Here is an 11,610-nt window from a genome sequence, read left to right as displayed (position 1 = left end):
ATTTGAGAATAGTCTAATTGGTCTATTTGTTTTTACCTTTATTTTTTTTAATAGATGGACATTTACATCGATCCATTGGTGTTTTATAGTATAATTTTTTTATTTAGATAATTTTCTAATAATTTACTCAACATAATAAAATTAAGCCAATCAAATATCCTAATAATTTTTATTTCTAATATGAGATATGCAACATCTCATCTTTTTATAACAAACTTATATATAGTAGACTTGATGATGTAACATAATAAAAAATATTTTGTTCTTGTGAATGTCATAGTTCTCTCCCCGGCAATTCAACACAGGTAGTTATTAATAGGTTAAGAGTTTTCCCGATATTTATAAATATCACTAAAAACCCTTTGCGTTCGTTCTTGTAAAAGTTTTCACCATTAACATTTATATCCCTTGTACTGATGCAACCTGAGGGTGCATTAAATCCAAATAAGCCCATAACAGGTATATACCGTCTAATGCTCTAGGTCCTTTAGGATTGGGGGTTGGTTCTTTCTATCTTGTTTTTGCCCCTGATCCTTAGGATATGCTGGCCAGTTTTTCTTGACTCTATTCTGATCTAGCGGTTCTGCAACTTGCTCAAGAACAGCAACATTGCTTTAAGTTTAGGGGTCTCAATCTTTATCTGATTGTATTCTAGATTAAGCAACACTGGAAATTGTTGTTATCAACTAGGAGCACTCTCCCCTGCTCCTTCTGTCGTGTACTGTTTTTTTTTTTCATGGCTAACTTGCCTGGCTACTTGTCAAGAAAAATCCTATGAAGAAGTCATTCTTCTCACATGCTTCTTACTTCTTAGCATTTTGAGCACGTAATTAACTTCCTATGAGAGCCATGACATGCACTTTGTAGGTTATGTCACATTACTTCATAAAACAGATCTAGTCAAATGCTTATCTCTAGTCCTCTTCTCTGAATTTTAGCTGATATGATTTCTAATTGGTTCTGATGTCAATTAGACTTAATAGATTCATTGCGATGTATTGGCACCTTTCCATGCGTTCCTCTGTATGCATGCCCACTGATTGAAGTTCATGCTATGATTATCTCAACAGTCTAAAAACATTGACAAACTTATAGATGACCTTGAAAAACCATAAAAACCACACAAAAACTCGAAATGATCCCAAAACCAGAAATTTTCTTGAGCTTATATATGTTTTTAGGTAATTTGAAGGTGAAAAAAACCTAAGTGGAACTCCCCTCACCAAATGGAACCCTATGATACCAAAATCGATCATTTTGATGGTAAAAATGATGTCAATGTCGATTTTCTCTTTCTAGCATCATAATCCGACGTTTTCTTTCTCTCCTCTCATAAACTAAACCAAGGTCTTTGAATCAAAGAATATGAAACTCAAATATCTCTCAACAATACGAGTCTAAGCTCTACATTTGGGATGAAAACCAAAGCATAAAAATCAATGAAAACACTAAAAATAAGATAAGAAATGGGGTAGAAAATCAAAATTCAAGTTAGAAACTCTTTTTCACCCCTTTTATAATGAAATTTAGAAATTAAAATGTTAAAGAATTAATTATCACCATTATCAACCGTTGATTAGCCACCATAAATTAAAAATTAAAACTAGAAAAACCAAGAGTTTTTTAAGAGAGAAGACCAATGGTTATTTAAGATTAATTTCTCAATCACTTATAATTTGTTGATTTTAATCAAATTTCAAACCAAAACAAGTTGGCTAGCTAGTAGTAATCACGGGATACATATATTTTGTTTTATGTATAATAGAATATGTTTTCTTTTCCACGTATTTTGTTTCTGATGAGACAAAATATATAGGTTCATTTCTCCCACCCTATGTTCTTTATCATTGCCTCCTTTTTGTAACAATTTTTAGAGCTCATTCATTTTAATTTTCCTATAAGAATATATGGCTCCAAAATTAGGAGTATCAGGTTTATGATTGCGGTGCGCCACATACAAATTAAAAATATATAAAAATCTAAAATATTTAAGGAAAAATATTGTAGATCAAGACACAATTATTGTAGATTGGAATAATGTCACAAGTGTTTTTTGCTTTTTAGCTTTATCCTTTTCAATTAGGTTGATTTTGGATTAGACTTCATGGCTTGTGTTGGTATGCTTGTGGGGTTCTTACAGTGTTGAGGAAAAAATCTATCAATCATTTGTTGCTTCATATGGCAAGAAAAATATTGATTGTATTGATTTAAAATAATTTATGTGTTAGGGACCAAATTTGAAATTGGTACAAATATCAAGCCTTTTTTTTGCCCAACCAAGGACTAAAGCGAGAAAAATGAATGGCTTTCTCCAAGCTTTGAAGGTAGCATGTCTTGGTACCGTTGGAATCTTCTCGGCAAGAACTTTGCTATGAAGCAACGTGTGATAACTTCGACACTCAAGTGTAGCTCTAACATCCTCTTTTTTTCTCTCTCCTCTCCTCGGCTTCCATGTTTAACTTTCTCCAAAATAGCATTGCCTAAGTCTCTCAAAAATTGACAATGTGGCCTGTGATTTGTCTTTATGTTAGATTTTATCCTCATTTTTTTTATTACTATTTGCTTTGTTTTTTTTGTATTTTACTTAGTTGATTTATTTTCAATTACATCCTTTAATATTAGATTGGATGGAAATTAAGCTTCATAACTCTTTTTTATTTTCCTTCTACAGGGTAATCTTGATTTCATGTTTGAAAGGTTAACTTGAGTTGACTTGGGGTTTTTGTCTTTTTTTAAATTGATTTTTTTTATTCCATCCCTCAATATTTGGTTGGTTGTGGATTGTACTTTTTAGCTTTTTTCAATTTAATTTCAATGAAATTATATCGGTTTCATGACCCGAATCGCAAATTTAATAGGTTAACTCAAGTTGATTTGGATATTTTTATCATTTTTTTTAAATGAGTTTTTTTATAGTTTAATCCTCCAATATTATTTTGATTTGGAATTGAGCTTTTTAATTTTTATCATTTTACTTTCTATGAGGTTATCTCGTTGTCATGAATCGGGTCATAGGTTTACTGATTTACCCGGGTTGACTTGACTCACTTTTTATCTTTTTTTTAATTGATTTTTTTTTATCTTTCAATACTGGGTTGATTCGGAATTGAGTTTTGTAATTTATCTCGATTTACTTTTTATTATATTATACTTATGACCCAAATCATGAAATTTACAGGTTAACCAAGGTCGTCTTAATCAATCCAATATGTCATCTTAATACTAAAAAAAAAAATGTTGCTAATATATCACTATCTCAATATTTATATATAAAAAAGTGTCATCCAATATACATTATTTTCTGAGTTCATAATTAAATTATTTTTTTACTAGAAAACATGCTAGTAATGTCTTTATAATTTTTTATGTCTAGAAAAAAAAAATTCAATCTACATTATGGTGCAAGGCCAAAAATATAGTTATATTTTGAAATGTTGCATTCACCAATAATAGATAATAAGTTCGAATCATTGCCAAAAGAGAGAGGAATTGAGATGGAAAGGAGATAAATTTTAGTTTGTTTATGGGTGTTTTTTGATATATTATATATGAGGATAGTATGGGTTTTTTTGTTCAAATTTAGAAAATATAGCTAATTTAGTATTTTAATAAATAGAAATTATTCTTTTAAATAGAAACTGGGGCAGGTGTAATGGGAGATATCTGCACCATTTAGACAGTGCGTGATGCATCCTACAACAACCCAATGGTATCTTCTAGTGCGTCATTTTTTCATCCTTATCCCAGAGCAGCGTGTGTGGCAAAAAAACTTTCAGTTTGGTTTTGGTAACCTTTTTTTTTCTTTTCATTCTCCACCTCAATTTTATCGCCTGCCAATACAATTTTTTGATGTAATCCTTCAATTTGTTTTTTCTTCATATTTGGTTCATGTTCTTTCGATTGCAATTTGTTTTATTTAAAATAATTTATAAAATTAGATTTTTTTAATTTTATCATTCTTTAATTTTTTTTTTCATCTATCATATTTGGTCCCAATTCTTTTTATTACTATTTTTTGGGTTTTAACCTTGTATTGATTTATTTTATTTTTTAATTTTGTCCCTCGTTATTTTTCAATTTCATCCCTAATTATTTTATTTCATTTAATTTTTATTCTAAATATGATGGTCATATTGTTTTGATTTCTTTTGGTTTTGTTTTTTAATTTTGGATGACTAAGAATTTTGCTTCAAGATTTTTTTGGATTTGCTTTCTATGAGATAATTCAGTCTCATGAATAGAGTTATGAATTTGAAGATTAGTCCAATTTAACTTTAGTCTTTTATGGGTCTTTTTTAAATTGATGTTTTTCAATTTCATCATTAAATGAAATTATCTCGTTCTTGTATCTTGGATTATGTATTAGTCAAGTTAACCATGGTTGACTTGAGTATTTTTTTTTTTTTGTGTTTTTTAATTGATTTTTCTCTAAGCCTTACATTATTTTAGTTCGCTTAAGAGTTGACCTTCATTGTTTTATTCAAATTTTTTTGTGCGGGATTATCTTGACCTTACAAGTAGGTCGTAAATTTGATATGTTGACTTGAGTCAAGTCTTTTTATTTTTTTTTTTAAATTAATTTTTTCTCAAATCATCCTTTACCATTTGATTTGCAAGTGATTAAGCTTCTGATTTTTTTTTCTCTCTAATAAGGTTATCTCATTATCATTTATTTTTTACTTTGTTATTAAATGACATCTTTGAGACCTCTTAAGAATATTTTGAGGGTATTTTTTTATAATATTGGCAAGTATTTAATTTTTTTTATTAGTCTTTTTCGTTTTGCTTTATATATATATAACCATGTTATTAAATTAAATGAGTTTATTGAACACATTTGAATCAATGACTTGGGTCTAAGTTTTTCTTTCTCCTTTAAAAATATTTTCATCATTTAAGCATCCTTTTTATGTGTTGGGAAAATTTTGGTCCAGCTTGAGACATACCATAAACCACCAATCTAGTTATTGAAAACTCTAAAAGGTATGCCATTTTCATCATAAAGAAACAATATTCACACACTCGCATGTTACTGTGGGCTCATTGTTCATTTTTTATTAATTTATTTTGATTCTCAAAGTTTTATTTAGGAAAATTTGATACTAATTGAAAGCCAATTGCTTTTGATTTCTTAAGTACATATGGAATCGAAAGAAAAGAATCAAAATGAAAAGGATGCTAAAAATAAGTGGTGTTCTAGATTTTTGGTGAAGAATACACTAAGATCCTTCATCTTTAAAAATAATACAATTTAGATCCCTTTAAGTTTCAAAAAATAAATTTTGGTATAAAATTTTATTTTTTAGTTCCTAGTTTGAGAGAGAAGAGAGAAAGAGATTGTCAGATTTCATTAGTAGAGAGAAAATCAATATTGACATCAATTTTGACAATAAAAATGTTCGACCTTTATATCAACAGGTTTCATTTGTAAAAAGTTCTACTTTGTTGTTTTTCACCTTGAAATTGCCTAAAATCATATCTAAGCTCGAGAAGATTTTTAGTTTTGGGTTGATATTAGGTTTTTGTGTGTGCGTGCGTGCGTGTGTGTGTGTGTTTTTTTTTTTTTTTTTTTGTCATTTATGGTTTTTTCAAGATGCTTACTCATTTCTAAGTGTTATAGATAAAAAATAGGTTGAAAATGAATTTTTAAATAAAAAAATATAAACCTTATTTTTCAACCATCATAGTTCCATAATCTAGGGAAGACCACACGACGCGTCATCTAAAATTTTATTTTTTTAAAACAAAATAATGTAGCTAAAAAAATGTCATCCGAGCAAATTTTATTTTTTTAAAAAAAAGAGCATTCCTGCATGCATGTGCCTTTTTTTAGAGATTTTTAAAATGATTTTTTTTAATTATATTTAAATTAATACACTATCATATTTGTTATTTTTGTATTTAACCTTTTTTAAATAGTTATTTTTATTATTTTATATATATTTAATTTTTTTTAAAAAATGATTAAGCTATAATTGTTTTTTTATATTTTATATAAGTGAGATTTATTTAGAGAAAATATATTTATTTTTAATTAGTATTTTCAATAGGTGCAACTTACAAGAATTGATTCAGCTATAATTGTTTTTTTATGTTTTATATGGGAGATTTTTATTATAATTGATTCAAATTACAAGATTTTTTAGAGAAAATATATTTTTATTATAATTTAATTAAATAAAAAATTAATTTTAATAAACTATATCATTAACAATCAATTTTCATTCATGGTTAATGATTTTTTTATTGAAAAAAATACTGAACCGGGGAGTAAAATCCGAATTAGGACATAACCGACCCAAAAGCATACACTCCCCGATGTTGAAAATGAAAACCGTTAAAACCTGACCAAAGCCCAGGCCACTACACCATGGAAGACAAGTTTACTTCGAAGAGAGAGAAAAGAAGAAACCGAAGCCTCCACTTAGAAAACCCAACATGCGCTCCTCCTTGAGACTCGTGAGGTGAATTAAGGGCGACTCCATTTGACATCAAATGAAGTAACTATCATCCAGCCCCCTCCCTCCTTTATAGCGCATGAATCCCAGCTTATAAAATCAAGTAGAACATTTTATTACCATCATGCAGATGCAAATCCAGTGGGAGACACCAAGACTTTAAAAGAGGAATATAAAAGTAGCATAGGAAAGAAAGTAGCATAACATGTTTTCAGAGGTACACACATGTAACAAGAGGAGGATCACATCAGCATGGCCTCTGAACTAAATAAATATTGTCACATACCACCACCTTGGTAAAGGACCAAGTCTTGTAGTAGAACGCCAATCGTAATTAAGGAAAACAAAAATAATACTCCATAGTAACCGAGCAAAGGATACGATGAACATTTGGCTCGAAACAATCAACAAGCCTCCTTGTCACCCATCCCCTCCTCTCTACAAGCTGATTTCTTCACCCTGGGGAAACCAAAATCACCCACTCGGCATTGTGATACTCAGCCATTATCCGAATCCGTCCCTGTGATCCAACTCAACTCAATCAGACAACCCTGCCTTCTTCTTGAGGTGCGCCTTGAATTCCATAATGTCGCCCTCCCAGCGGGTAACAGCTTGATTCTCACATACCCATATCTCCTGCGCTACCTGGTTTATGAGCCTGAAATCATGGCTAACGAGAACCAGACCCCCATCCCACTCTTTCAATGCCTCCGCCAGGGAGTCGATGGTCTCAATATCCAAATGGTTGGTTGGCTCATCCAGAAGGAGCATTTGGGGTTGCCTAAATGCCAGCCAAGCAAATATCACCCTGCTCCTCTGCCCATCTGACAAATTACTCATGGGCATCACCTGGGCCTTGCCTGTTAACCCAAACTTGCCAATCGCTGCCCTCATTTTTTCTTCCTCGTTCCCTGGATACTCTCTAATCATAAAAAGGAGAGCAGACAATTCTAAGTCTAGTTTCTCAGTCAAGTGTTGATGAAATTGCGCAATCCTCAAGTGATTGTGCCGGCGAACCATGCCATCTAAAGGAACCAAGTCACCCGTCATAAGCTTCAGCAAGGTACTCTTTCCAGCTCCGTTGGGGCCAACCAGTGCAACCCTCGAGTCCAGATCCACACCAAAGTCAAGATTCTTATAAATGAGGTTATCAGGTGTGTAGCCAAAGGTTACTTCAACAAACTGAAGCACGGGCGGCGGGAGCTTCCCCACATCAACAAAGCGAAAGACCAGAACCTGGTCTCTCACAACCCTTTCTGTAAGTCCACCACGTTCCATCTTAGCAAGAGTTTTCTCCTTGCTCTGCGCCTGACGAGCTAACTTTGCTGACCCATGCCCAAATCGGGCAATATACTCCTTCATGGCAGAAATCTGATCCTGCTCCCATTTGTACTGTTTCATCTGGTTTTCTTCCAGTTCAGAACGAGTCTGAACATACTGATCATAGTTACCAGTGTAGATTTTCAATTTCTTGCTTTGCATGTGGATAATGTTTGTGCACACACCATTCAAGAAATCCTGGGAGTGAGAAACCACAACTAGAATGCGTTCAAAGTTCTTTAAAGTTTCCTCCAACCAGACACAGGCTTCGAGGTCTGTCACAACATAAAAGAATTGATCATTAACAAAAAACTTTTGCAGATTTCACAAACCCTTTAAAACTCCTCCATTCTAGTTGTGGTTTCCCAATATATGAGATCTGAACTTTAAAGAGTCAAACACACTTATGCGCCAACAAACAACGAAAAAGGCATGAAAAGAAATTAACAACATAAAATTGTTAGATGGTCATAACTTTCAACATTTCACCCAACACAATAAGAACTCAGTTCAGTATACTGTCTGCCAAACAAGCTGAAAAACAAAGTCCCATGCTAACAACATCAACAGGAGAATTCCAAAAAGTTTTGCATTATCTGAAAATAAATGAATTTCCTTGCTTTTAGTCATGGCAAATAAATCACGTGAGTTTGGCCCAAGTCCTCCATGTTTTCACTGAAACAAATGTCACAGGCTTGGAACTAATTGTCTGTTTTGAAAAATTCATGTGAAGAGTTGAATTCAAATCTGCTGTAGAAATGAGTTAGAAGTGCAGATATTGATAGAAGTAAATAGTTGTCCAATAGTTTGGTGTTCAAATTTCTTTTTTCCCCTTTACTGTTGACCACAAATGGGATTAAAAATACTTGCAAAACAGAACCCCTTTTTATGAATATATTTCTGCTGCATGGTGTGTGACCATCCAACAGTAATCCACATGAAATCAAACCCTTCAAGGTTGAATTTCAATTGGGTGGAAATCAACGTGTAGAACTGAATTTCTTAGAAAATTCACACTTCAAAACATAAAAATTTGATTTCATATGGAATTGTAAGTTAGGATGTACAGAGAAGAGTTGGAAACTGGTAAAAAAAAGGCAAACAATCTATGATTGAGAATATGTCAGTCATTATATGCCTTAAGTTCTTGTATAGATCCCAACTCAACTAATAAATCCAATAGAATTGAATTGAAATCATTACCGTAACCAATATTCTAAACAGGCTGTAACAGGTTGTGATTTCAAGTTATATGTGGACCTGTCACTGATTTTTTTGTAGATTTTTGAATGAGGAAAATCAAAGAGCTTATAAGGATGTGCATGCAAAATTCACACTTCTTAGGAGAGTTCAGACAGAAAACTTAAGAATCTTCCCTGAACAACTTGCATCATGGAGCTTTTTTTATTTGATAGTTTTTTGACTTCTCATGATATAGTGTCATGGATAAAGGATTCACATCTCATGCTCAATAGGACAGGACATGGCATTGTTTTCTTATCTTGAGTTTTGCTTTCTTTTCCATCAAGCAGGGTGTTGTGGTCTCCTAAATGTACTTGCAAAAATTCAAGGCAAGAACAGATTTTTAATCCAAAAATCCTAGTCCAGTTTAATACGCAGAAGAAAAATATTGGCATGTACTTACAAACTCACAAATCCCTAGAGAGTTTTTCTTTTCTCCAAAAAAGGAAAAGTAGCCAAAATACCACGAGAGTTTTGGAAAATGCAATGAGCAAACATCAGTGCTAGGGGAGCTTACCAAGATGATTGGTTGGCTCATCAAGTAAGAGAACAGTTGGGTTCATGAACAAAGCCCGAGCTAATGCAATCCTCATTCTCCAGCCACCTGAAAAATCTCGAGTTTTCTTTGTTTGCATTTGCTTGTTAAATCCAAGACCAAACAAAATTTCAGCAGCACGTTTCTCTGCAGTTGCCACATCCATGGCCTCCAAACGCTCATAAATACGATCAAGAGCTTCTCCACCTCCATCATCCTATATCCAAGCCAAGCCAAAATAAATGATCAATCACACACGGAAGTCACAATAACATACATCATTCACAAGTTCTGAAATACACCAAAATTATTTTTAGTCACAAGGAAATACCTGTGCCGCCAAGGCCTCTGCTTCTTTCTCCAACTCCAACCTCTCCTCATCACAGCTTATCACAGCCTCAAGTGAAGACATGTCAGAAGCTTCAATCTCCCTGGTGAGGTGATATATGTCCATGTGCTCTGGAATTGGAAGTTCTCGACACCCTATTGCAGCTAGGAGTGTTGATTTCCCACATCCATTTAAACCAAGTAATCCATATCGTCTGAAGTACAAAATGATGTACGGATGGGGAAAAAAATAGAATGAATTTCTTTTTCAATATGAAGTTCTATGACACATGCGCCAATTGGGTAAGAATATCCAAACCTTCCATAGTTTAGCTCCAGCTCAGAATCAACAATGAGATCATGTCCATGAAAAGTAACTGACAATGATTCAATCTGCAATGAAGATCTAAGTTATTTGCAAATAACATTACCTTTTGAACCAAGATTTAAACACTATACAAATAAGCAATAAAAAAACCCTTATCACTTGATATTACCTCCTCCAAGGAATCCCAGAAGAGTGAACTATTGCTTATATTCATTCAGAAAAGAAAATTTTTAGTCTAAACATTGCATGTTCACGGTTGCCAGAATGCACTGATGACAGACACAGCTGCTCGCATAGGCACTTGTCTAGGTACACCAAGCTAGCAACAATAAGCTAGTGGTGAGATTAATTTATAATTCTGGTGTGATGTGTGCAAGACTAGCAATCATATAACATAATATATCCTTGGAATATATCAATTGAAGAAACTGCACGCTAATATATCTATAATAATATCCCAGGGCATTTGATTTAATATCTATATAATCAGAATCATACTCAGAAATACAAAAAAAAAAAAAAATCAAAATAATTATCTTTAGATATTGAAAGCAAGATATGGCAATTGGAGACACTCTTACAGTTAACCAATTAATCCTTACAATAAGCTCTTGCAGCTTAGAATTAGAGAACCATCTAAAAAAACCTTGAGAAAAAAAAATTGGTGCGACCAAATTAATTAAGGAGCCCAATCAAAAAATTAAGTAAAAACCTGCGTTATAATCAACATCTAACAAGACTTAGAAAAAAAAAGGTCAATAAAACATAAAAATAAATCAACCAACCAATCAATATATATATATATAGATAGATTAAACTGTAGTATTTAAAAAAGAAAAATCAACAAACATACGCGGATATCTCTGGAAAGAGGATGCGAGCATAGGACGCCAGTACAAGTCCGATCGGAAATCTGAAGAGCTCCAACTCCATTCGACAACTTATCAACACCTCCATTCTGCGAATCGGCAGCCGCCGCTGCTTTTGAGGAGGTTGCAGCTGCTTTTCCACCTCTCTTGGCAGCGGCCGCCGCCTTCTTTTGAGCAGCCTTCTTCTTGCTGGCGTCGGAAACCATGGTTATATCAAGTTATTAGAGAGAGAGGGATCTAGGGTTCGGTTTCGGTGGTGAGATAGAAAACCCGTTTATGAGGGTTATGGGTGAGAGAGGGTTTGTGGAGAGTCGATGATCTAAATATTTATAGACCATTGGTAGACACGTGTACGGTTGTTTACCATTCTTTTAAAGGCAGATTAGACGAAGTTAGCGCTTGGTGTCATGTTCAGGTTTTCTTCAGTTCCGTGCCTAAATTCAACTCGTGACTGTTTGGTATGTGAACGAGTTAAATTTGAATTTGTTTTAGCTTTTTTCGTCATAAAACAATTGGACGATCAATTTATAT

At 33.0% G+C, this 11,610-nt stretch overlaps 1 protein-coding gene across 1 annotated transcript; it reads right to left on the bottom strand.

The window, feature by feature from the left end:
• Positions 1 to 6,616: 6,616 nt before the first annotated feature.
• Positions 6,617 to 11,386, bottom strand: LOC118034791 (ABC transporter F family member 1). Its single transcript, XM_035040197.2, has 5 exons — positions 11,064 to 11,386; positions 10,202 to 10,275; positions 9,887 to 10,097; positions 9,538 to 9,772; positions 6,617 to 8,053 (listed from the first exon to the last, which is right to left on the bottom strand). Exons 1-5 carry the CDS (start codon positions 11,283 to 11,285, stop codon positions 6,996 to 6,998), a joined length of 1,800 nt encoding a protein of 599 aa, XP_034896088.1. The 5' UTR covers positions 11,286 to 11,386; the 3' UTR covers positions 6,617 to 6,995.
• Between the last annotated feature and the right edge of the window lie 224 nt (positions 11,387 to 11,610).

The sequence above is a fragment of the Populus alba genome, chromosome 9, assembly GCF_005239225.2.
Source record: "Populus alba chromosome 9, ASM523922v2, whole genome shotgun sequence".
Classification (NCBI taxonomy): domain Eukaryota; kingdom Viridiplantae; phylum Streptophyta; class Magnoliopsida; order Malpighiales; family Salicaceae; genus Populus; species Populus alba.
Note: the sequence above shows the minus strand (reverse complement) of the source record. Positions and strands in the feature narration are given on the sequence as shown.

What these genes read in the sequence shown, in the direction of transcription:
- LOC118034791 (XM_035040197.2), bottom strand. Translation starts at nt 11,285, where the DNA reads ATGGTTTCCGACGCCAGCAAGAAGAAGGCTGCTCAAAAGAAGGCGGCG. An exon ending in CTGGAGCTAAACTATGGAAG is followed by an intron (nt 10,098 to 10,201) that starts GTTTGGATATTC and finishes TTTGTACTTCAG; the next exon opens with ACGATATGGATTACTTGGTT. An exon ending in TGAGCCAACCAATCATCTTG is followed by an intron (nt 8,054 to 9,537) that starts GTAAGCTCCCCT and finishes ATGTTGTGACAG; the next exon opens with ACCTCGAAGCCTGTGTCTGG.